The following is a 22,324-nucleotide window of genomic DNA, read 5'->3' as shown; positions in this document are numbered from 1 at the left end:
ATATAGATTTAGGAATTATTATCATATTGGGCAGTGATTCTCAGACGTTAGTGTATATGAGAATCACCAAAGTGCTTGTTAAATGCCGATTCGTTGGTCTAATCCTCAGAGGTTCTGGTTGAATGGGTCTGGGGAGAAGCTCAGGAATCAATATTTAAATAAGCTTTCCTGGTGACTGTGCTGCAGATGGTCTATAGCAAGAGCAGGAGAAGAACTACAAGGGATTGGTGTCATAAAATGAAAAAATGGAAAGTTTCAAGGAGCAGAAGTGGAGACTATGTGAATACAGCAGTGAGGTCAAGGAAGTTTGGAACTGAAAGCATCCCCTGGACTTGACAGCCTACAGGGGACACTGGTGACCTGGAAAAGCAGGTGCAGTGAGGTGGTGAGAGCAGACACTGATTGCAGTAATGAAGAGGGGGATTGAGGGTAAGGAAGAGGACACAACGAATTTGAAATGGAATGTCCCAAGGACCTGGTTCAAGCCCTAGGTCTGCCACTGAATGGCTATGTTATATAATATCTTCATGCAGTCCATTTTCTTGTTTTTGATATGTTAACAATGTGTTACAGAGCCCTTTGTATAAGTTAAATATGATATTGCATGTGAAATAATGCTGTAAATTGTTCTTCCAAACTTTTCTATTAACAAAACATCTGAGTGGCAGAAAATCCTACACAGTTCTATATAGCAGGCATCTTAGTTGCGTCTGCCCACTGTGACAAAACTTTCCCAACATCAGCCATTGGAGTGTTCACCTCATAAAAGCAGAGGGACTTTAGAGGGAAAAAGAATCATAAGAATCATCTTAAATGATTAAGAATCATCTTAAATAGACCAATGTCTTTACAGATGAGCATCCAGAGGTATGAGGTGGACGTAGAGGTCAAATGATTTGTTCAAAGTCATACAGCTAATTAATGGCAAAACTAGGTATAAAATTCAATCAGACTCCTAACTCAGTGACTCCCCCACCTCCTCTAGCCCCCTGCCCCTGCATTATAACATACTTCTTTTCTTAATTCTCTGCCATTTGAATTGTGGTCTTTCTCTTTTACAGCAAAGGGAGAAGTAGACGATCGGAGCTTCGCTGATTGGGGTAAAGGAAGAGGTGTTTAATTTGGACAAGTCCAAGGATTCAGATGTAAGCTCCCTGAAGACATTTTTGAACTGTCTCCTTCCTTCTTATTCTCCATGCCTCCAGGCAGACGCTGTAAACTTAGTCAATAACCCCAGCTGTAGTAGAGGGATCGGCCAGCAGCAGGGTTGACTAGTGCCGCCACATATTTCTTTCAATTATTCCTGCTCATAATTGAAGAGCTCTCCAAAACATCAACATTAAAAGACTATAGTTGGGCCAGCCCCGTGGCTTGGTGGTTAAGTGCGCGCGCTCCGATGCTGGTGGCCCGGGTTCGGATCCCGGGGGCGCACCGAGGCACCACTTCTCCGTCCATCCTGAGGCCGAGTCCCACATACAGCAACTAGAAGGATGTGCAGCTATGACATACAACTATCTACTGGGGCTTTGGGGGAAAAAATAAATAAATAAAATCTTTAAAAAAAAAAAAAGACTATAGTTTGAGATAGGCCTTGAGTGGTTCATGGGACAAGCTTGGAAAACAGCTGTTAGAGAAGGGTTATTTCTATGACAGGATGGAGATGATGCTTCCCATTTATAAATAAATATTTACATCTCCAAGTCCCTTTCTACACTGCCCAAAGCAGGCCAAGTCTTTTAATCCCCATCATCCAGCAGAGTGGCTGGCACACAGTAGAGACTCTGTATGTGGTTGTTGAATGAATGAAAGAAATAATTCTATCCATACCTCTCTTGTATCAGTTTATTCCTTAACAGAAAAAAATCCCTACTAAATTGATCTCCAAATATGATTATTTTTTTCTTGTCTTAGACCTACAATCTCCATCCTTTCTGTCTAGATTTCCACTAAACTAACTGGATCCCCTATTTTGCTCTTCCTTGTAATTTTTCATGATATATAACACTCTACAGTTGACTAATTAAAAGTTAAATGTACTGTTTACAATATTCCTTATTTTGTGAAATAATAATGCTAACAAAATATATAAGGTATCACAAATATATTTGGAAAGACAACTTAATGTCACAAAACTTTGTTGGTAGATTTCTATAAACATTAATGTATATGAATAATAGATTTTTTTAATAGTAAAAGAAAATTTTTTCTCTCTCAAGAGCCTCTTTTTCCACTTCCTAGAGCTCATGCTTTTTGCATTCCCTTTAAAAGGGGAGAAAATTAATCTGCTGTTTTCTAAGATGGCACCTTGTTCTCCTTCCTTTCACATATTCTAAGAAACTTTCCTATGAGTTTTTCTTGTCACTGTGTGTATTTTTCTGTTATATTTGAACCGGAAGCTCTTTAGAACAAGAACTGTCCTCTATGTATGGATAGAGTGATATTTATTTTTAGCACTCAGTACTTTTTAAATCTCTTCTTTTCTTCAGAGAAGCTGCAATGGTCATAGGATAACACTCCTCAAAAAGGAAGATCATGATATAAGAAATTGAACAGTCTCATAGGATAGAAATAGGAAAAAAATGCAATAAAAAGCAGAGGTTAGATATGAGTTTAGGTTTGAGTCAGTTATTGAAGAAGTGTGGGGTGATAAAAAGGGGATATGTTATTGGGAAATAACTCTGTTGGGAGGCCGAGGCTTTGGGAAGAAAATGAACTTTAATAACCATTCATGTATTGACTGGGAAGGATTCGGTGATGAGGAAGACACGATTCCTAACCTCCTGTAGTGAAGGAAACCACATGTACACACAACCAGAAGGTAAAGCACACCAGGATAAGGCAATAAGGTTACAGAGAAAGGGCATTCTAGAAAAATTTTTTTTTTTTAAGATTTTATTTATTTGTTTTATTTCCCCCAAAGCCCCAGTAGATAGTTGTATGTCATAGCTGCACATCCTTCTAGTGGCTGTATGTGGGACGCGACCTCAGCATGGCCGGAGAAGCGGTGCATCGGTGCGCGCCCGGGATCCGAACCTGGGCCGTCAGCAGCAGAGCACGCGCACTTAACTGCTAAGCCACGGGGCCGGCCCATAGAAAAATTTTAAGAAAAATCCAATTTTACTCATTAAGGGTGAAAATTATCCAGTGTGCCCAACATTTTAATGTATGAAGCTGCTTTTATTGGCTCCTGGAAGCCATGAGTGATATTAATTCCCCAAATCAGAAGCATACCTTATTTTGAATATACCTTTTCCTAAATTTTGGGACATATTATAGAATTGTACTTAGATTTTAGGTTACCCTTTAAGTACCACGAATGCCATTTCTTAAGATACACATTTTTATTAAATGAATCTCTATGACTTTTTGAAATATGCTTTGCACTAATAAATCTTGTAATATCAAAGATTCACAGCTAAAAGGAATCCGCATACAACATATGGCCAACTTGAAGACTTCTCAGCAGTACACAGAAAGTCAAATACTATAGCTGGGCTAACAGGTACTAGATTCCTAAAGTTATGATATTAAAAAGATTCCCTTTAGATTTTTAAATTTGTAATGATAGCACAATAAAAAGGCAAGAGTTCTTGATTTTCTTGCTATGTTTTATCCAGTGACCACTGATGGTAATGTGAACCATTTCCTGCCAGTTATTCATTGATTAAAAAAAAACCACTTTTTCCAGAGACTGGGCAGGAGATAAGATGTCAAGAAGTAATAAGTAGTGAAATGAAAGAGGAGAATGCAAAGGAACCAAAAACAGAAAACATTAAAGTGATGTTATTTTTTTCCCCTGTGTATGCAGATGGACAGGAAAATTATAGCAGTAATTGCAGACTCCTTTTCACCAAAGACACAATGGCCTTGGGGAATTAGAGTGTGAGAGAAAATGTCCAATGACACTGCATTCTCATCCAGGCCCCATCTGACTTGCTGGATATGGCTTTGGCCAAGGTCATTTACCCTTACGGTGCCTTAGTTTCCTTAAATGTTGAAAAAGATTATTTTTGCCTCTTTGAGCTACTGGGAAGATGAATGAGATAATGCTTCAGAGGCACCAGAAACTGGTCAGAAAAAGGTTCTATAAGAATACCAAGTAGTACTATTATTATTGAACTGTGTATCCTATTGGAATGAGTCATCTTGCTGCAGAAGATGCATAAGCAATTCCAAGTGTGGCTGAGGACCAGAGACAATGAGAAGAGGCTAGTACTCTTACGTAGTGGTAAGGGAGATCTCAGTTGCAGTGAAATCAGCCCTTTTCTTGTTCAGAGAACAAAAAAAGGGGGATGGGGGGACAAGCCTTTTAAAATGAGTATAGCAACGTGGTTATACAAATAGACTTTTGAAATACTAGAGCCAGTTTGAATCCAGGCTTTGCCACTCACTACTGTGACCTCGAGCAAGTTGCTGTTTCTTTAAACTTTATTTTTCCCATCTGTAAAATGGGCATTATAATAGTATCTATAGGGTTGCTGTGGGGACTTAAAAATGTACACCGTTGCAATGACTCTGTAAAGTTAGCTATTATTGAAATTTATGGGAGATAGGAGAAAGTGGAAATCCAGATTGATAATAAGTGAATCTTTAAACAAAAAGTAAGAAAAAAGTCAAGTTTTTATTAAAAGGTTGTATGACTTAAAGGGCCTAGGAAGAGGCAAACTTGTTTTGTCAGGTCCGAATCCACTCCTATCACATGGGTCCACGGTAACTAGCCAAACCTTTGATATCTGGCACACAAAACACAAACAGGAAAAGCCTTCCGTGTGCTTTAATGAAAACAGCTTTCTATTTTAAAGTGATATTTATACATTTGAAAAATGTCTTGGATATCCAATAGCTCTTACAAAACAAAACTCAGATGCTGCGTTTCTGTTGTTTTAAAGAGAGAACAATCGGGGGCGCGGGGATTATGCTTCCTTTGAATCGCGCTCTGGGCAGGGAAGCCTTCGGGCAAAGCCCTGGGGGCAGGACGCGTTTTTTATCGATCCTGGAAGCTTCGCTCGGGCGCGGGAGGGGTGCGAAGGAGGGGTCTGGCCGCGCGGCGCGGCGCCGCTGGCCCAGCCCCCGAGCGCGCGGCGGGGCGGCCGGCCGGCGGCCGCGGAGATGCGGAGCGGCGGCGACGCGGGCCCGACCCAGGCGGGGCGGCGGGACGGGCGCCGCCCGAGGGGGTAGGGCGCGCGCGGGGGCGCGCCGGGCCGGGGAGGCGCGCTCCGGCCGCGCTCGCTCCGCGCTCCCTGCGCTCCCTTCGCTCGTTCGCTCGTTCGCTCGCTCGCTCGCTCCCTCGCTCCCTCCTCCCTCGGCAGCCGCGGCGGCAGCAGGAGAAGGCGGCGGCGGCTGGGGATCAGACATGGCGGCGGATCTGAACCTGGAGTGGATCTGCTCCCTGCCCCGGTCCTGGACTTACGGGATCACCAGGGGCGGCCGAGTCTTCTTCATCAAGTAAAGAGCCGGGGGCGGCGCGGGGGCCCGGAGGGTGCGGGGGGCTGGCCGGAGGGGGCGAGAGAGCCCGGTCGGTGCCGCTCCAGCCCCCTCGGCTCCTCCCGCGCCCCCACTCACGCTCCGTGTCTGCCCCTTCTCTCACCCCTGCAGCGAGGAGGCGAAGAGCACCACCTGGCTGCACCCCGTCACCGGCGAGGCCGTGGTCACCGGGCACCGCCGCCAGAGCACAGGTAACGCTGAGCCTGGCCGGGCCCGAGCGGAGTTGGGCTCCGCCGGGAGGAGGCGGCAGAGCCCGGGCCGCCCGCTTCCCGGCAACCTGCCCCGAGCAGCCGTGCCCGGGAGGCGGCGAGGTGGGGCGGAGGCCGGCGGGGCGGCCGCAGGTAGAGGGGCCGCGGGGGCCCCGCCGCGGGAGTTCTTTCGAGTCTCTCGACGCCTCTCTCGCCTTAGCCTTTCATCACCGCTTGCAGACGGCGCCCTCTTCCTGCGCCCTCTCTCCCATCCCAACCTGGACATCCCCCACGCCCCTAGGGTGCCTGGCTCCCCTCTCCCTGGCAACCTGGAATGCTGAGTTTTTCCTCCTGCAGCCACTCCTGAATCCTTCTACCCCACCTCCCACCCCCATCTCACCCCTTTTCGCCCTTTAGGAGGTCCCTTCCCGCTCCCCGGGACCCAGCCACTCGTCCGCCAGGAAAATTGATCCACATCCTCTCCCTCCTCCCCGGAGAGCTGCCTCCTGCCGTGCAGCTTCCTCCTCCTAGGTGGGATTTATGGGTAGGTGGCTGATTGAGGAGCAGGAGGAGAGCACTTTGGGGGTGCTGCGATCCTCTGTGTGATAGAGAACAGCTCAGGAAACGCTTGGTGTTTTCCCTCTGCCACCGGAGGAGCAGCCGGAGCCGGAGGAGGCATTTGCAGCTGCAGTGGCTGGCCAGCCAGATTCAAAGTCCCCGGCAGCAGCGCAGAGGTTGCACAGACCGCCAGGAGGCGGTGGGCGTGCTAGGGGGTGTCCCGTGTGTGGGCATCTGAACCCTAATTGGAGGGGGTCGGCGGGGAAGCAGATCTTTCTGGTGCCTCTGGTAGCTTGTTTGAATGCTGAATGTGAGTTGAGCTGGAGAAGGACTGGTCTGGCTTTCTTTTGTCATTCTTTGTTTACATTCGTGAAACTTGTTTGTCTTTGAAATGTAACATGTGTTCCCTTACTGGCCTGCCTCTCTTTCTGGTGATTGGAAAGGCTTGAGAACTGTTTGGGTCGAAGGTGAGGCTGGCTTCAGCAGTCCTTCAGATCTCCCCTCCAGGATACTTTCTCTCCAACTCAGAGATTCCGTGAATCTCCTAAAGTTGCCAGGATATTGAACATGCCTGCTTTTTTTTTTAAATTAAATCTGGAGTTCACTGAAGTGACTAATACCTCCAAATTTGCAAAAAGGTGGAGGAGGAAAGGGAAAGCTGGTGTAGCAAGCATGATGAGGTTTCATTTTTAAGGCATTTCTGACTAATACACTGTCATATTTCTTAACTCCCCGGTTGACTTAAATATATCTTTCAGTGTTTTGCGTACATTTTTCAACTTCGATGGCCTCTTTGCCTTACGAAGAGTAACAAATTTATTTCACCAACGACAATATGGTATTGAAATTATTTAGCCTAATCATCTTGTGGAATTATTTCATGCTTATTTTGGTTATGTGTAATATAAGTTTGTATCCCACATACCCCCACAGATTTGATAACAGCCACACCACAGGAAATTTTTTTTCTGGTATATGATTTCACATTAATTTTTTTTAAAGACATAATCATGATTTTTTTCTGGTTTGGTGTACTTTGCTTTGATTCTCTGGTTTTATACACACATCAGTGGCTTTTTATTTCAGAGAGGTATTATGATTAAATCCAAGCCACCTGTCATTTGTGAGTAATACGTAGCACATAAAGTTACCATTGTTCACCCAAATTATTCCCAGGTTTATTACTTGAAACCTCACATCTCTTAAAGTCAAACACATATATAAGTATATAAGGTTAGGTTTCTTTTCCCCTAATTAAGTACTTAACGAAGTTCTTTCTCATCAGTGACACTTCCTGAATGGATTCATTTATGTAGCTGAAAGGGGTAGTCATAAATAGACACAATATACCTAAGAAGAAGCAGTATTGTCTTTTATGCACAGTTTTTTGGCCAGCCAGCCATCGTGGGTATTTTACCTAGGATTAAAGGCTTCCCTTTGCTGTTTTGGATGCCAGAGCATAGTTCTCTCAACTCTGATCATTCAAGTGTATAACCTTGTCAGATAATCTCTAATATTGTTGATACTTTTTCTGATGGCTTTAAATTTGCATTACTATTTTTCCAAAAATGGTATTATATCTACTATGAATTTTAATTCAAGTCCAACACCTTTTTTTTTGGTTAGAAACCTACTTAATGAATTTTCGAAAATAGCTGATCATGAAAACGAGTAATTAAAATAGATTGAAACTTATATTGCCATCCCATTGAAGTAATGCTAATTATGAAATATATGTTTTTTAGATTTGCCTACTGGCTGGGAAGAAGCATATACTTTTGAAGGTGCAAGATACTATATAAAGTGAGTTTTTTCGTTATGATTTTTTTCCCTTGGTAATTTGAATGTTATGATTAATCCTCAGTTGAATAGTTGTATGTCTAGATATGATCATGATTTTTTAAGGTTTATCGTATAATATTGACTTGACATAGTGTTGGAATTTTGAGAGAAAAGATGACACTTAGTTTTCTTTTGTTATTTGCCTGGACATTCATTGATTTGGAAATTAGATCATTTATGGCCACAATTAATGTTTTTGGTGCTTCTGTATATATTTGTGGGTGATAGAGCATTATAGTATTTTGTCTTTAGCATGTTACCATCTTTATTTTTTTCTAAGTGAATTCTGTTCATGTATGTTTTGACCACAGCTCTTAATAAATAGCAGAAGTGATGTAAAGCTAGGTTGCAGTTTGATGAACAATGGCAGGGCTGAAAGTAAAAACAAATACTGAATATTTTACAAACATCTGTTGGAGTATTGTTTGTAATTTGCCTCTGTTTATTTAAATATATCTAAGTTGTAAAAATACATCTGAATGTTTTACTGATGTTTGTGTTTGAATAAATGGCTTTCATTAGAGCTTGCAGAGGAGAGGTGACCAGTCAGTCCTAACCTTTAAACTAATTCTATAAAATATTTAACTAATTTCTATTCAGAGTTAACTTGGTAGTACTTGGAGACAAATACAATGCTTGATGTCAACATTACGTAGGAAAACTTTCTTATCCTCCAAAGGAAAATAAAGGTGGTTTTATCTTCATTTTAAATTAGAAACTGTTTACTTAAGAGCTTGTTTTGGTTGTTTTAAAATTTTCTGTTTAATTTTAAGGAACTGAGTCTTGAAAGAGAATGCTTAAATACAAGATTTGGTTGAGATGTCGGTAGTTTATTAGTAATAACAGGTAACTAGCTAAAGGTACCTTTATTTCATTGGGCCCAGTAAGGTATTTTACTACGTGACATTTTTAAGATCATGCCACACTTCCATTAAATTGTAATTACTTGTATGGTTTTAAAATTTCTTTGCATGATATTTATATAAAATGTCAAGGGATATTTATAGGTATTAGGAATGCTTACTTTTGGATGTAAAAATGAGAAAGCAGAAGTAAGATACAGGAATGGAGGAGTTACATGATGTGGTCTTTCTCTGGGTATTCTTCAGTTATATCTTTTATTTGGAGATTGTGCTGTACATTATTAGATGGCCTAAAAAATAAAGGCGTGAGTAAAGTGAAGAGTAATAAAGAATTTTTCATCCTGAATTAAAGTGAATTTGTATTGCCATGAAAAGGGGCGCTTCTTTTTTTGGACGTAGTATTGTTATTTCTGAAGGAAGACAGTTTTTTTTCATGGAGTTCATTTATTTTTATCCAATATAGTTTTGACTACTGTACGTTAAGCCTTGCTGATCTTATAGGAGTAATACTACAATTCTCAGTAATATTTTAATTTCCATGAATGTGTACATTCTTAGTTGAATGTTTATTGGACAGTACGAAATGTTATTCTGTGTGGGCTGAATATATATGTTTTAATTAAGAACTAAGCTATTAGAAAGACTTTGAGTTTTCTTTTGTTTTACTAGCCATTTTGATTGGATTTCCTTTTACACTGACTTAAACAAATTAGAATCTTAATTCAGCGTCGTGCCTAAATAAGTTTCTCAGGAAAATGAGGACAATATTAAGAAAGCTGTAATAATTTTACTTTAATTCTGAAGATATTTTTAAACTAGTGGGTTTTAATCATATGGTATTAATAGACAGCCAATAATTCTGTTTAAAAGTAACAATAAATAATTTATATTATGAAAGTAATTTTTCTAAAATTGAGCCTGTTATAGAAATATATCACTCATTAAACTTCTTTGAAGTAAAATAATCATCAACAAATATATGACTTGCTGAATGTTAGGTGCTGTTGCTTTTCCTTTCTGGGTTATATCAGAAGACTAATTGTTTTTAAAATTAGTTAAATCCCTAATGTAAGCTGTAATTTCCCAGAAACTTTTTACTTACTTGTATTGTTATGAGCAATTAGAGATGCTTTATCGTTCTAATATGACTGAGACACTACTTTTATCTTAAAATTTGTAATTTACGAAGTGTTTTTGCAGAATATTATCGGGTCTGAATCTCATTTTGATCATGGAAGTAGTCAGAAGAATTACTGTTTCCATTGCCACACGAAATAAAACAACAGAAACATGCCTTTGGAGCTTATAGTCTGCAAAGACAGCAAGATGAGAGACAGCAGGAACGTAAACTATATTTAGAATGTTCAGAGTAGAAGAAAGGATAGAAGTCTGAAGTAGGAAAGTATTTAATGTCAGTGGATATATTTCTCATTGTTGGTTCTTTCTTAGATGAAGAAAGGAGGTTATTGATCAAATTACATGTAAGAAAAAGAGGTGATATAGTGAGCAGGGTGGATTTTGTTCACATGGGAAGAGGGAAGATAGAAAGGACAATAAAAGACATGTCGACCCTCTTGCTGTTCCTAATCCTGTGTTCCTGGGAAGCTCCCTTAGCAAGAAGGGAGACCTAAAGAATTTGAGTTGTTTCTACTTTTGTTCCCAAGTGAGGAGCATTTAAATCTCAAATTATTTCTCTCCTGAACAAATGCTGGTTCTGTTCAAAATGGCAGACTGTGAAAAAGAATTTATCTGTGGATAATATTTTAATATTGACAATTGCATCTCTAGGGGCGGTAAGGAGAAGAGCATTGGAGTGGGGAGGAGTTGGAAGAGCTGGACTGTGGTCTTGACCTTCTTAAAGACTTTGGAGCTCAGTCTTCACATCTTTCAATTAGGCTGTCTGGAAAAGGCAACTTGTAAATTCCAACTCATTTTTAGGGTTCTTTGAATTTTATACTATTCTGGGAATTTACAGTATTCTACAAAATAATGAACTCAGTGCCAAGAAGAGATGCTGTGGGAAATATGGAAAGCTGCTTAGCTTTCCTATCCTGCTTCACTATTTTAGTCTCTCTCTTTAAGCTTTGTATAGATAACCACAGATAAGTGTGAGGCATGTAGTGCCAGAGTTGTATGTGCCTGCTTGCTTTCTGTTGCTGCATTTTGTGCTTTGTGTACATATCTTCCCTGGAGAGCTACTTGGAAACAGTTAATAGTGCTATGTCAGCCAAGGACCTGATCACAGTGAACAGTTGTATAGATTTGAGTTGGATAATCAATTCACTTTCTACAATTTTTGAAATTCGCTCTTTAATAAAAGTTTACAGTTAGGTAACAGACTATATAATATAGAGAATGCATTTTACTTTAATCCACTTTGCCAAAAAATGTTAATATTTGAAAATTCTTCATTGTAAAGATAATATTTAACTTTTTTCTGAGAAAAAAATTTTTTCTGTGTACCTTAAGCTAGCCAGCCTCTAAATTATTATGTGTGTGTGTATAAATACATATATACAGAGTTTGAGTTTGATTATTGAGTTTCCATACTGCTTTTTAACACTTATTTCATGCTCTTTATCTTTAGGAAGAATGCTGAAAATTATCAGTGAATTTTATAATTTTTAAAGTGTGTCTTTAAATATTCAAATAACTTAGCCCATAAAGTGTGGAAGATAATCTTACATATTTGAAAGTTTTAAAGCTTTCTGCTTACTCCTTGAAAATATTGCTTGATGACTCGCTATGACAGGTCATGGTAGCTTGTAATGGATGTGTCATTGACTTCCTTTGTGCTTCAAAGCTTTAAGATAGTTAACTTAAAGTGCCAGGTACATCTTAAAACAATGCTTTCTGAATAGTGAGAAACTTTGTTCTGATTATTTAAAGGTCATTGTCTTATGTGGCAAGATTGGGGATCAAAAAAAGTCTTTGCAAGGTAGTAAAACAGTATGTAAATTTTGTGAGGTTATATTTTCATATTGCTTTTTCCTTGACTTAAAATTTTAAGTTCTGAAAATTGAACTTTTTCTTAGATATGCAAATAGAACAGTGTTTGATTTTTGACTAATGAAGTTGCATTTCAGTATCTGTGATAGCTGGATCTAATGTGTGCTTAGAATTTCAAACTAATCTACAGTGAGGGGAATTCTAGTATGAAATAGCCATTTGAGGTTGTAAGTGAGGGGAAAAAAGTCTATTTCTTCATAGATTATCACAATTTAAACTATGAGCCAAGATAGGGAACATAATTGCCACAGAATGTTAAAATATATTACTATATATTTGATATTTAAAATTGTTTGGTACATTAGTACTGTAATATTATAATTGAATATAGCAATGTAATGCCTCAGAACAATTCATGGACATTATATTTCTTTTTCATATTCATAACAGTTTTGGACTGTAATATGTAATCCTTACGGGTGTAAAGCACTTTGTGCTAATTAATTAGGTACAACACAGCTATAAACTATGGTTTCAACCTTCAAGGAGTTTGTAACATAGATAAAAATATGCATTATATTACAAGAGAGAGATGGAGTTGGGACATGGACTTATTTAGCGCTAGGCACTTCAGCATAGCATTAAGTTAATTTAATCTTCACAATAGCCTTTTATTGTTATCTTTTTATTTTCAGATGATGAAACTGAAACTTAAAGAGGTAAAGGGCCTATTGTAGGTCATAGAGCTTCACTGTTAGTCCCTAGGATTCAAATTAAGGTCTCTGGGCTAAAACCCCTCTGTACCTAACAGGGCAGTATAAACAGGTCCTATAATATGTATCCCTCCAAAAGTGGGTTACTTGGGACTAGAGATGTCATTTCATGGAAACAAGTAACAGTGATTAGCTTTGTAGGCCAACCGACAAATAAAAACTTGTTTAACCCCCCTAAAAACATGTTGACTAGTATTATATTAACAGGGTCTGGGAATTTGATCATTCCTTTACATGTACTCAGCAGTGCCTAGTAACTGCCAGGCGCTGTTCTAGGTGCTTGGGGATATAACGGATACCCTGCCTTCCTGGAGGCCTGAGTCTACTAGGAGAAACCAGTGTTAAAAAAAATGAAACAAATGTAATTTAAAAATGGCATCTTCGTAAAGGAAAAGTAGAGTGTTCTGGGACAGAGTAGGAAAGTTTACCGTAAATAACAGTATTTCAATGATAAAATGCATTTAGAGTTTCAAATCCAACCCTAGAGAATTTTATCATGGAATTTCATTGTCCTTCCTTTTGGCCCAGGACTACTGCTCAGAACCAGTCCTGCTCAGTGTCCTCTACTTGTAGTTCCCATGTACAGCTTAATGCCTAGCGTCTAGTCAGCCTCTAAATAAGTGGTGTCCATGATGATGCTGATGCTGGCTTCTTGTCTTTGAAGGAGTTAATTGGGATAGAACAAGAGGAGTCCCCACAACTCAAGTGGTTGCATTTTGAGAACTCTTTCTGGATTTCTCAAATTATTTTTCTCCTACTGTGGATAGACCTCTTTATTTGATTTTTCTTATTCTCAAAGCTGCTGTATGTTTAGAAAGGAGGAAGAAACGAAGACAAGAAAAAGATAAACTTGGTGGGAAGAGACAATGAGTTGGAGGCCCTGGAGACTGGCTGGATGTAAACAGCCCTGTCTAGAGATGTCCTCTGAAAGGCAAAAGGTTTCTTAATATTTATTGACAAATACTCTTGTCCTGTGATCTTTTCATTTTTCTATAAGAGATATGTATAAGTTAGGGTTGACAGCAAAAATTTACATGTATATATTTGTATGTGTAAATTGGAGTTAATAGTGTGAAAAATGGTACTAGTTGTCTGTCAGATAGTGTCATAAGAAATGGGAGGCGGAAGAGGCAAATTAGGCAGGGCCATCCTGGAAAGGCTTGAAGGAAGAGGTAGGAATTGAGCTAGGCCTGAGGGTGTGAATGGAATTCAGATGGGTTGATATAAATGACTGGTAGGATAAACTCATGCAGGTGGGAACATGTATAATGTGTATGATGAATAGTGATAACTAAGTGATGTTAACATAGAAAATGTTAGGGTAATAGGAGGTAAAACTAGGAATACTATTTGGAGCTGTGCTGTGTCTGGTCTTTGAATGTCGGGCTGAGATTTTAATTTTCTACGCAAGCTATTGCAGATGTTTTTTGGTACAGCATTAATAGCATAAAGCGAAGGTTTTAGGGGAGATTTTAATATAGGCAGTATGGATTAGAAAGGGGCAAATCTGGAGTCAGGGAGACCAGTTCTGGGTCTGCTGCTGTAAACTGGGAGTTAGTTGCTTGAACCAAGGTGGTAGCAGTGGGAGTGGAAAGGAAGGAGGCCATTGATCAAAGATATTAAAGAGGAGTTGACAGGCCTTAGGAGTCTTGCTGAGCTAGGAGGCTGACAGAGAGGTCAGAAGCTACTCAAAGCTTTTGTGTCTGAGTGGCTACAAGAGTGATTGGTACCCTTGACCGGAATAAGGGAGTAGGGGGTGAGGGGAACTCTAGGTGGAGGTGTTAATGATGGTTTGGTTTTTGAGCTGCTTATCTTGAGAGGACATAGCATTTTAGGTGGCTAAAATCTGGCCTTTGCAAAGGACTCCCAACATTATCTTCTGTTGCTCTCTCATGAAAAAGAAATACGCACGCACCCTCCGCCCCCGCCGCCAAAAGAAACACCTCTATCTCAGCTACCTAATTGGCTATCTACATATATAGAGATCCAAGCCAGGAATGTTATATTCATCCATAGTTATTCATTCAACAAATACTTACTGAGGCTGTATGAATGAAACAGACATGGACCTTGCTCTTAAGGAGCTTACAGTTAAATTAGCGGGAGAGACAGTAATAAAATAATCACAACTCTATAATTGGAGACTGTGATAAACACTGTGAAATATACATCATGCTTTGACCAAAGATATTGAGAGTACTTGGCACAATATGGAGCTTACTGAAAGAGGCCTTTCTCACAAACCTAAAAAATAAGTCTACCTCTGCAAGTTCAGCTGTGAAATCCCCACAGAGTGGATCGGAAGAGAGCAGTACAAAGTCACCTGAAAGATGAAGAATAAATAGCATCTTGGGCTTGAGGTTGGACCATAACTGAGCGAAAGTGTTGCCATATCTGGAGAAAGACTTGGAGTGAGGTTGGTGTGGTATGGAAATTTAGAAAAAGGAGGAAAACTGCAGTAGAAGTTACTCTCTACTATCTAATAGGGAGCAAGGCTTAACCAACTGATTTTGATTAGTTCAGTCCTAGTGGCAAGGTCTTCTAATCAGTCGTTCACTGACGCATTCTTTCAATTCTCTTCAACATATTTTGAACACATAATTAAATGTCTTAGTGGTTAGGATACATCATTAAACAAAATAGACCGAAAAACTACCCTTCTGGGGAGTGGGATGGTGGGGAAGAGAATGTTAGACAAAGTAAAATAATAAATAAATGTTTTATAAATAAAGGTATGTAAGAATATATAAATGTATCACATAAGGAAAAAAATTGAGCAGAGTATGGAGGATCAGGAGAGAAGTGATGAGGAATGAGTGTGGGAGAAAAAGCAGGTGATGGGATGGATTGCGTGGGGGTCTTATTGGTTGACATGATTGACTGTTACTCAGGGAGATGGGGAACCATTGCAGGTCTGAGCAGAGGAGGAGACACATGACCTGGCTTCACCCTTTGAAAGGGTCTCTAACTGCTGTGTTAAGATGAGATTTTGCGGGGCTTACAGAGCCCTTCCAGAGTAAGTTCTGTCCCCCATCAGATTCTCTCCTTATATTTCTCCTCCTTAGTGCTTAACAAGATTATGATTAAATATTTAATTATACAATCAAATTATATTTATTTCTTTTAAGCTGCCAGTGATTATCAGTTAGCATTGATTGATTGCATGAATGATTGATTGATGGATTTTCTGCTGAGGAAGATTGGCCCTGAGCTAACATTTGTTGCTGATCTTCCTCTTTTTGCTTGAGGAAGATTCGCTCTGAGCTAACATCTGTGCCAGTCTTCCTCTATTTTATATGTGGGTCGCTGCCACAGTGTGGCTGCTGATGAGTGGTGTAGGTCCATGCCTGGGAACTGAACCCCGGGCCAAAGAGGAACATGCCAAATTTAACCACTAGGCCATGGGGCTGGCCCATACCATTGGTTTAATAACAGTTTTTCAGGGGGAAAACAGAGAGCCCTGGCCATATTAAATAAACTCCTTGATCCTTATTTCAGAAACAATGTATTTAGAAAGTACATGTTAGAATCAAGGCAACACTGTTTAATAACTGTTGGCCCACACCCCATGTGATGGATAAGCTTCATGAAAAGCAGTCTTGTTCATTAGGCTGTATCAACCTAAGCCTTTCTCATAGTAGTCCCTCAGTAAATATTAGTGGATTGAATGAATTTTGGTGATGACAGTCAACTTAATTCCATGCTATTCAGAAACGTTATGATTTAGCTCTTTGTGAAATTTAAATATTCTCTCCATGTGACATTTATCTACCCAATATGACTTAGTAAATCAGCTGTTTTTCAAGTTTGGTTTATGTGATTCTTCTCTGAGAGACAGATAGGATCTGCTCAGAGGCCTGATTGTAGGGCCTGATCTGTGATAAAGCCACGATAATGCAGATACCTGTGAGGCCTACTTGGAGACAACCAGAACCCAGACCTTGCCATTGACCACGCCATTTCTGTTTAGAAACTTGCACAGTTCAGGCTGCTGTAGTTTCTGGAGAACAAGGGAGATGTGGAAGTCTATACCATCATAAATAGTGTGGATAAAATGAACGTAGACCAAATCTTGAAATACTGAAATCATTGGGTCCTGTAGAAACCTGAGAGAAGTAGAAAGTGGTTCTCATGAGGTACAGATGATAGGAGTTTCAGAGCCACTTGGGGAACTCCTTGGCCACTAAGGAGTAGCCTTGGGAATTATCCTCTGAAGTGGCCAGTGACATCAGAAGCACCCAAGAGAATCCCTCTGAACTATTAACTCTCTGAAGGCAGAGACAGTGTCATAATCATCTTTATGTTTCCAGCATTTGGCACATAGTAGGCGATTAGATATTTGAAATGAAGACCTATTACAGATTGTAAGAAAAGCAAATCTTTACGCAAATCTGAACATCCAAGGGCATTTTTCTGCTTCTCACTTGTCATCTAGTCAGGATTCTGATCGTTGCAGATGTCAGTGACCCAAAGCCAGCTAGTATGAGCCAAAGCAAACTTATTTTTCCACATTAATTCCAGGAGTGACACAAATAAGTTCTTCAAGACTCTTTCTCACCCACCTTTTGTCACCTTAGAAAGCTTCTCTTCACTTAACCAGAAAAATGGTTGCCCACAGCCCCAAATTACACCCTTTTAACTTTTTAACCCAAAAGGTAAGGCTTCTTCTCTATTCTCTAATGAAAAAATCTTGGACAAGGGCTCTGACCACCTTGGATCACATGCCCACTGCTGGAGCAAAGACTGGCCCTCTAGTCCTCAGTAATTTCTGTCCTTGGCTGCACCCAGGTTGCTATTGGCAAGCCTTCCAGAAACCATGTGATTAGAGAGAAAGGCCCAATTCACCATAGGAAGTCGGGCTGCAAAAGATTATAAGATCAGAGGTCTACTCCTCCTCACTTGTAATAAAGTGCAAAGTGCTCAAGTCCAGGAAGACCGTGACCCTGAGCATCTGCAAACTTTTAAGAAATGATAGTATCGATGATTATCATGGAAGCTTTTTGCCTTACATTGCAGAGGGAGTGGTTGAAGGTATGCGGATGGTTCAGGCCTGGATCTGGGAGAATGAAGAGGATGTGTTGATTCTGAGGAGGAAACAGTAGAAACCAGTGTTATGCTGGCTGTCCTGAGCAAGAGAGTTTGAGGAAACCAGCTATGATTTAGTACAAGTGGCAGTAGAACCTCACTGTGGTCAAAACTCCATCTTGCTCTGGTAGGCTGGGGATTCCCTCTGGATTCCTTCTGAAATGACTGGCCACTTGGAGAATAATTCCCAGACAGTGTCAGTGCTTGAGTAATGCTACCAAAACTTGCTTGCTACATACCTCCCATAGATGTTCTACATGGTTTTATTTTTTTTTTTCTGTCCCTTTCAAATGGCTTAGCTTCTTTTCACATATTGTATCCTTGGATAGATATGGTCTTAAAAAAAAAGAAAATTTACCTTTGAGATGAAAAAGTTTTAGTCTTCATATTGAACTGATTCCAACAGCTTTTGCTGAGCTTGATCGAAGGTGCATATAATTCCCATTTTATTAAATATTTATTATAAAGCTATTCAACCTAAAATTCAAAACTCAAAAAAATACGATAGTATGACAGTCTCGAAAAGAAATAAGGAACTCCTTGCCCAGTTTTCTTAGTACAAGGCAATGGTAGAGGGAAAGCAACATGTTAAACTTGGTGTCAGTTTTTCTCTGTTGAAAAATGCATCTGTTGTGCTACGTTTATTTTGAAAACTTTATTCTATCACAGAATATAGATGCATTCTAATAATGATGGCATTCAAAAAAATTTAATGAAGAAATATCAGAGAATGATTCCAAATCAAATAATATAATTCTATGTTAAGTGTGTTTGCTTTTTTTCTAACCTGTTTTATAATGTTAAGTGTTTTTTTCTGATTATAGAAGTAATACATTTTTATTATAGAACGCTTGGAAAATACTGAAGAGTATAAAGAAGGAAAAAATAAAAATCATCCAGTCCCATTATGCAGAGAGAATTTCTATTAATATTTCAGTATATATGCATAATTGTATACATATATATTTTTAAGGATTTGGGTCTTATTGCATACTGTATTGAATACTGTTTTCATTAAAGTTATATTGTGTGTCCTCATGTCATTATATATTTATTCAATAGCAGATTTTTTTAATAACTACAATGTTCTGTCTTATGAATATATAATAATCATTCCTCTATTTTTAGATGGCTATGTTGTTTCCAACTTTTTGCTGTAAGAAAAATCCTTATATAACATTTTTATATGCATGGCTGTTTCCTAGACTTGAAATTATTGGGAAAAAATATGAGCTTTTTAAAAGGTTCCTTACTTATCATTTTGCCAAATTGCCCTCTAGAAGATTTGTACAAATTTATGTCTTTTCCTGCAATAAGTACTCTTGATTGGACAGATGAAATTTAAAGGTAACTGATGGAGAATCTATGTGGATCGTTATTAGTGACTCAGATGGTTTGGAACAGGGGTTAGTCTTCACTTATCTGTTGCTGCATAACCAACTACTCCAAAACTTAGTGGCTTAAAACAATGATTTATAATTTCTTACCTTTCTTTGGGTTGACTCGGCTCAGCTAGGCGTTTCTTGTGTTCCATGTTGTATAACTGTGGTTAATTTCTCACCTTTCCTTCGGTTGACTGGGCTCAGCTGGGCTGTTCTTGTGTTCCGTGTGGTATAACTGAGGTCACTCGTGCAGGTACGTTCAGCCGGAAGTTGGCTGTGACTGGAATATCCAGGGTCTCTCTCCTTGTGATCTCTCATCATTTAGTGGTCTATCTAGAGTTTCTTTATAACATGGCAGCTGGCTTCTAAGAGGGAACATTTTAAGAGCCACAAGCCCCAGTGTACAAGCGCTTATAAAACCTTCGCTTGCATCGTGCCTCCTCATGTCCTGTTGGCCAAAGCAAGTCACATGACCAAGGCCAAAATCAAAAGTAGGAGAGGACTACACAAGCCTGTGGGTACCAGGAGGTGTGGTTCATTGCAGACTATTGGTGTACTGGACTACCAGAGATGGTAAATCAGTTTCTTCCAGCATCGCAACTCTAATTGATTAGCAATAGCAGTTTGGAGCACTGTATTCAGAAGAATTTGGAGACCTACTTCTGGATCAGTAGGAAAGTGTATTGTGATAAGCTAGTGATGTTTGCAAGGGCTTAGGTCAGGAGATGGGTATACTGGTGTATTTACCATCCTTATAATTTGATAGCTAGGAATTTATATCATAAAGCCACAAACCTAAAAAATAAAAGCAATTCATGAGCTTGCATGTAAGCTTAAATAATGTAAAAATAAAAACATTTGGGTACTTGAGTAAATTGAGTCTTTAGCTTTTGTTCATCCTGGTTTCACATTGAATTAATATAATTGGTAGTATAAGAAGTCAATAATTGGTGTCTTATGCTAGATTAGTTTACTGAATATCCATATTTTACACCAGGACTGCTCTCTCATTGCTGAGTGAAAAAGCTGTAGCAGAGGTCATAGATGAGGAACAAAGTACCTATACTATTATTGATCAGTGGGTGGATGGGTGGGTGGGTGGATGGATAGATAAATGGATGGATAGATAGATAATCCCACATATGTATGTATTTGTGTGTGTGAGCGTGTGATTTTTAGTGCTTGCCTGAGTTGCCAACTTGACCTTTGGGTTAACTCATGTGATTTAACCAGTAATTATCAGTGGCAAGATTTAAGAGTAGGCACTATAGCTGTCTGCATTCCAGGGGAGATTTATAGGAAAATGTTACTATTCCTCCTGATGCAGTAGTGTGGGGAGTCTCCTTTTATGCTTTTCCCTCCCCAAGAGGTTATATGTATCAACAATTTGGTGTTCATCCTTCTACTCCCCTTTCTTTGGATTTACATACCTACACATACATAACGTACGTATATATATTTTTGTGTGTGTGTGAGGAAGATTTGCCCTGAGCTAACATCCATTGATAATCTTCCTCTTTTTTTTTTTTCTTTTTGCTTAAGGAAGATTAGCCCTGAGCTAACATCTGTGCCAGTTTTCCTCTCTTTTGTGTATGGGATGCCTCCACAGCATGGCTGATGAGTGGAGTAGGTCCATGCTCAGGATCCGAACCCGCAAACCTGGGCTGCCAAAGGGGAGTGTGCAGAACTTTAACCACTCGGCCACGGGGATGGCCCCCTATATATATATTTTTTTAAGCCAAAATGACCTTCTTAATATGTACTATTCTTTGATTTTCCTTTTTAGTTAATAAATATCTTACTTAGGTCTTTTCATATTAGTAGTTAGAAGTCAACACTATTCTTTTAATGGTTGCAAAATGTGCTTTGATTATTTAGCTATACCCCTATTGTTGGACACTTAGTTTTTTCCATTTGTTTCTCGATTTCTAAAAGTGTGGTAGTGAACATACATATACATAAACTTTGTGGTCATATGCAAATATTTTTATAAAATAGTTGTTAGATGTGGCATTGCTGAGTTAGGTTGAATGTGTATTTTAGCTTTTGATAAATATAGAAAAATCCTGCTAAACACCATAAATGGGGTCCAAGAATATTGAAATGGTTTAAATGCATAATTATAAGATGAATGAAAAACAGTATTTTTCAGTAAGTCCATGGAGTCACTGAAAAATAGAAAAGTGATAAAAAGTGACATGTACAAAACTGACTGTGTAACGGATCAGAAAGCCTCGGATGATAACAGCGCGTTTGCTTCCTGAATTCCTTTGGCAATTGGAGTCAGGCCAACTGTTGGAGCCATTCAACATCACATTCAGATTAATTTATGGTTTTTCTATTTGTGGTTTACAATTAGGCCATCTTCCAAAAAATCTTCACTATTTTATCCTGTCATCATGCCGTGTATAGGATTATCCTCTCCTGTATCCTTGCCAGCACTTGGTATTACCAGCCTTGTTTTGAGTAATCTAATGGACGAAAATGGTATCTTGTTTGAATTTGCGTGTTCCTGGTTTTGGCCACGCTTGGCATCTTTTCCTCTCTTTGTTGTCTATTTGAATCTCTTCGGCGAATTGCCTCTTTCATATATTTTCTCTATGTTTCTATTGTTATTTTTCTTAACGATTTATGTTATATATTTATTTGTATTTTTGATATGTGTGCCAGTTAGCTTAGTAGAGATCTCCAAAATATTTTGCTTGTGCACCCCTACAAGTAAAAAGTTGTTGATTATACACCCTCATTATATGTATATTTATTTATAAATTATATACATGTATTGCTGTTGATCTATGTCTTACATGTTAGTAAAGCTTATTTTTTTTTCTTATTTTATTGTGATTTACAAATAGGGATAAACAGGGGTGCCAACCTATCCACAGCCCAATGGACAGTCTAGTGTGCATCTACCCAGGAAACCAGAAGTTCAGAGCACAGTGTGATTTAGACCCTTTACAGGCAGGTTAGATTTGCCAAGAGGAATACGCTCTTTGTTCTGTGACCACAATGTGCATATTTGTAAGCCTGTGGGCACTAGAGTACTCTAGTGAAGTGGACGGTAGCCATGGGTCAGACCTTGACTCTATTACCTGTATTAACCATACTACTTTGAGAAAATTGCTTAATCCTGTTATGCACCAGTTTCTTCATGTGTAAGATGGAGAGGATAATTCTTGTCTTGCCTGTTTTATAGGCTT

The 22,324-nt window shown here is 39.2% G+C and overlaps 1 protein-coding gene and 1 long non-coding RNA gene across 4 annotated transcripts in view; both read left to right on the top strand.

Moving 5' to 3' along the window:
- LOC147914784 (uncharacterized) overlaps positions 1 to 1,572 on the top strand; it is a 76,033-nt gene extending 74,461 nt beyond the window's left edge. The window contains exon 3 of the long non-coding RNA XR_015554986.1: positions 1,062 to 1,572. This is a non-coding gene — a long non-coding RNA (uncharacterized LOC147914784). The remainder of the gene's footprint in view (positions 1 to 1,061) is intronic.
- A 3,607-nt stretch (positions 1,573 to 5,179) lies between these two features.
- The window catches only part of PLEKHA5 (pleckstrin homology domain containing A5), a 234,539-nt gene continuing 217,394 nt past the window's right edge, over positions 5,180 to 22,324 (top strand). Inside the window, exons 1-3 of one of the 3 annotated variants that reach the window (XM_014791352.2) lie at positions 5,180 to 5,445; positions 5,596 to 5,675; positions 7,976 to 8,033. In XM_014791352.2, coding sequence (XP_014646838.1) covers positions 5,354 to 5,445; positions 5,596 to 5,675; positions 7,976 to 8,033 — 230 coding nt within the window. In that variant the 5' untranslated portion in view covers positions 5,180 to 5,353. The remainder of the gene's footprint in view (positions 5,446 to 5,595; positions 5,676 to 7,975; positions 8,034 to 22,324) is intronic. The other 2 variants (XM_087442696.1, XM_004435427.3) reach the window with 2 other exon arrangements.

This window comes from Ceratotherium simum, chromosome 17 (genome assembly GCF_057802395.1).
Source record: "Ceratotherium simum simum isolate JZ-2026a chromosome 17, ASM5780239v1, whole genome shotgun sequence".
NCBI classification, from domain to species: Eukaryota; Metazoa; Chordata; class Mammalia; order Perissodactyla; family Rhinocerotidae; genus Ceratotherium; species Ceratotherium simum.
Note: the sequence above shows the minus strand (reverse complement) of the source record. Positions and strands in the feature narration are given on the sequence as shown.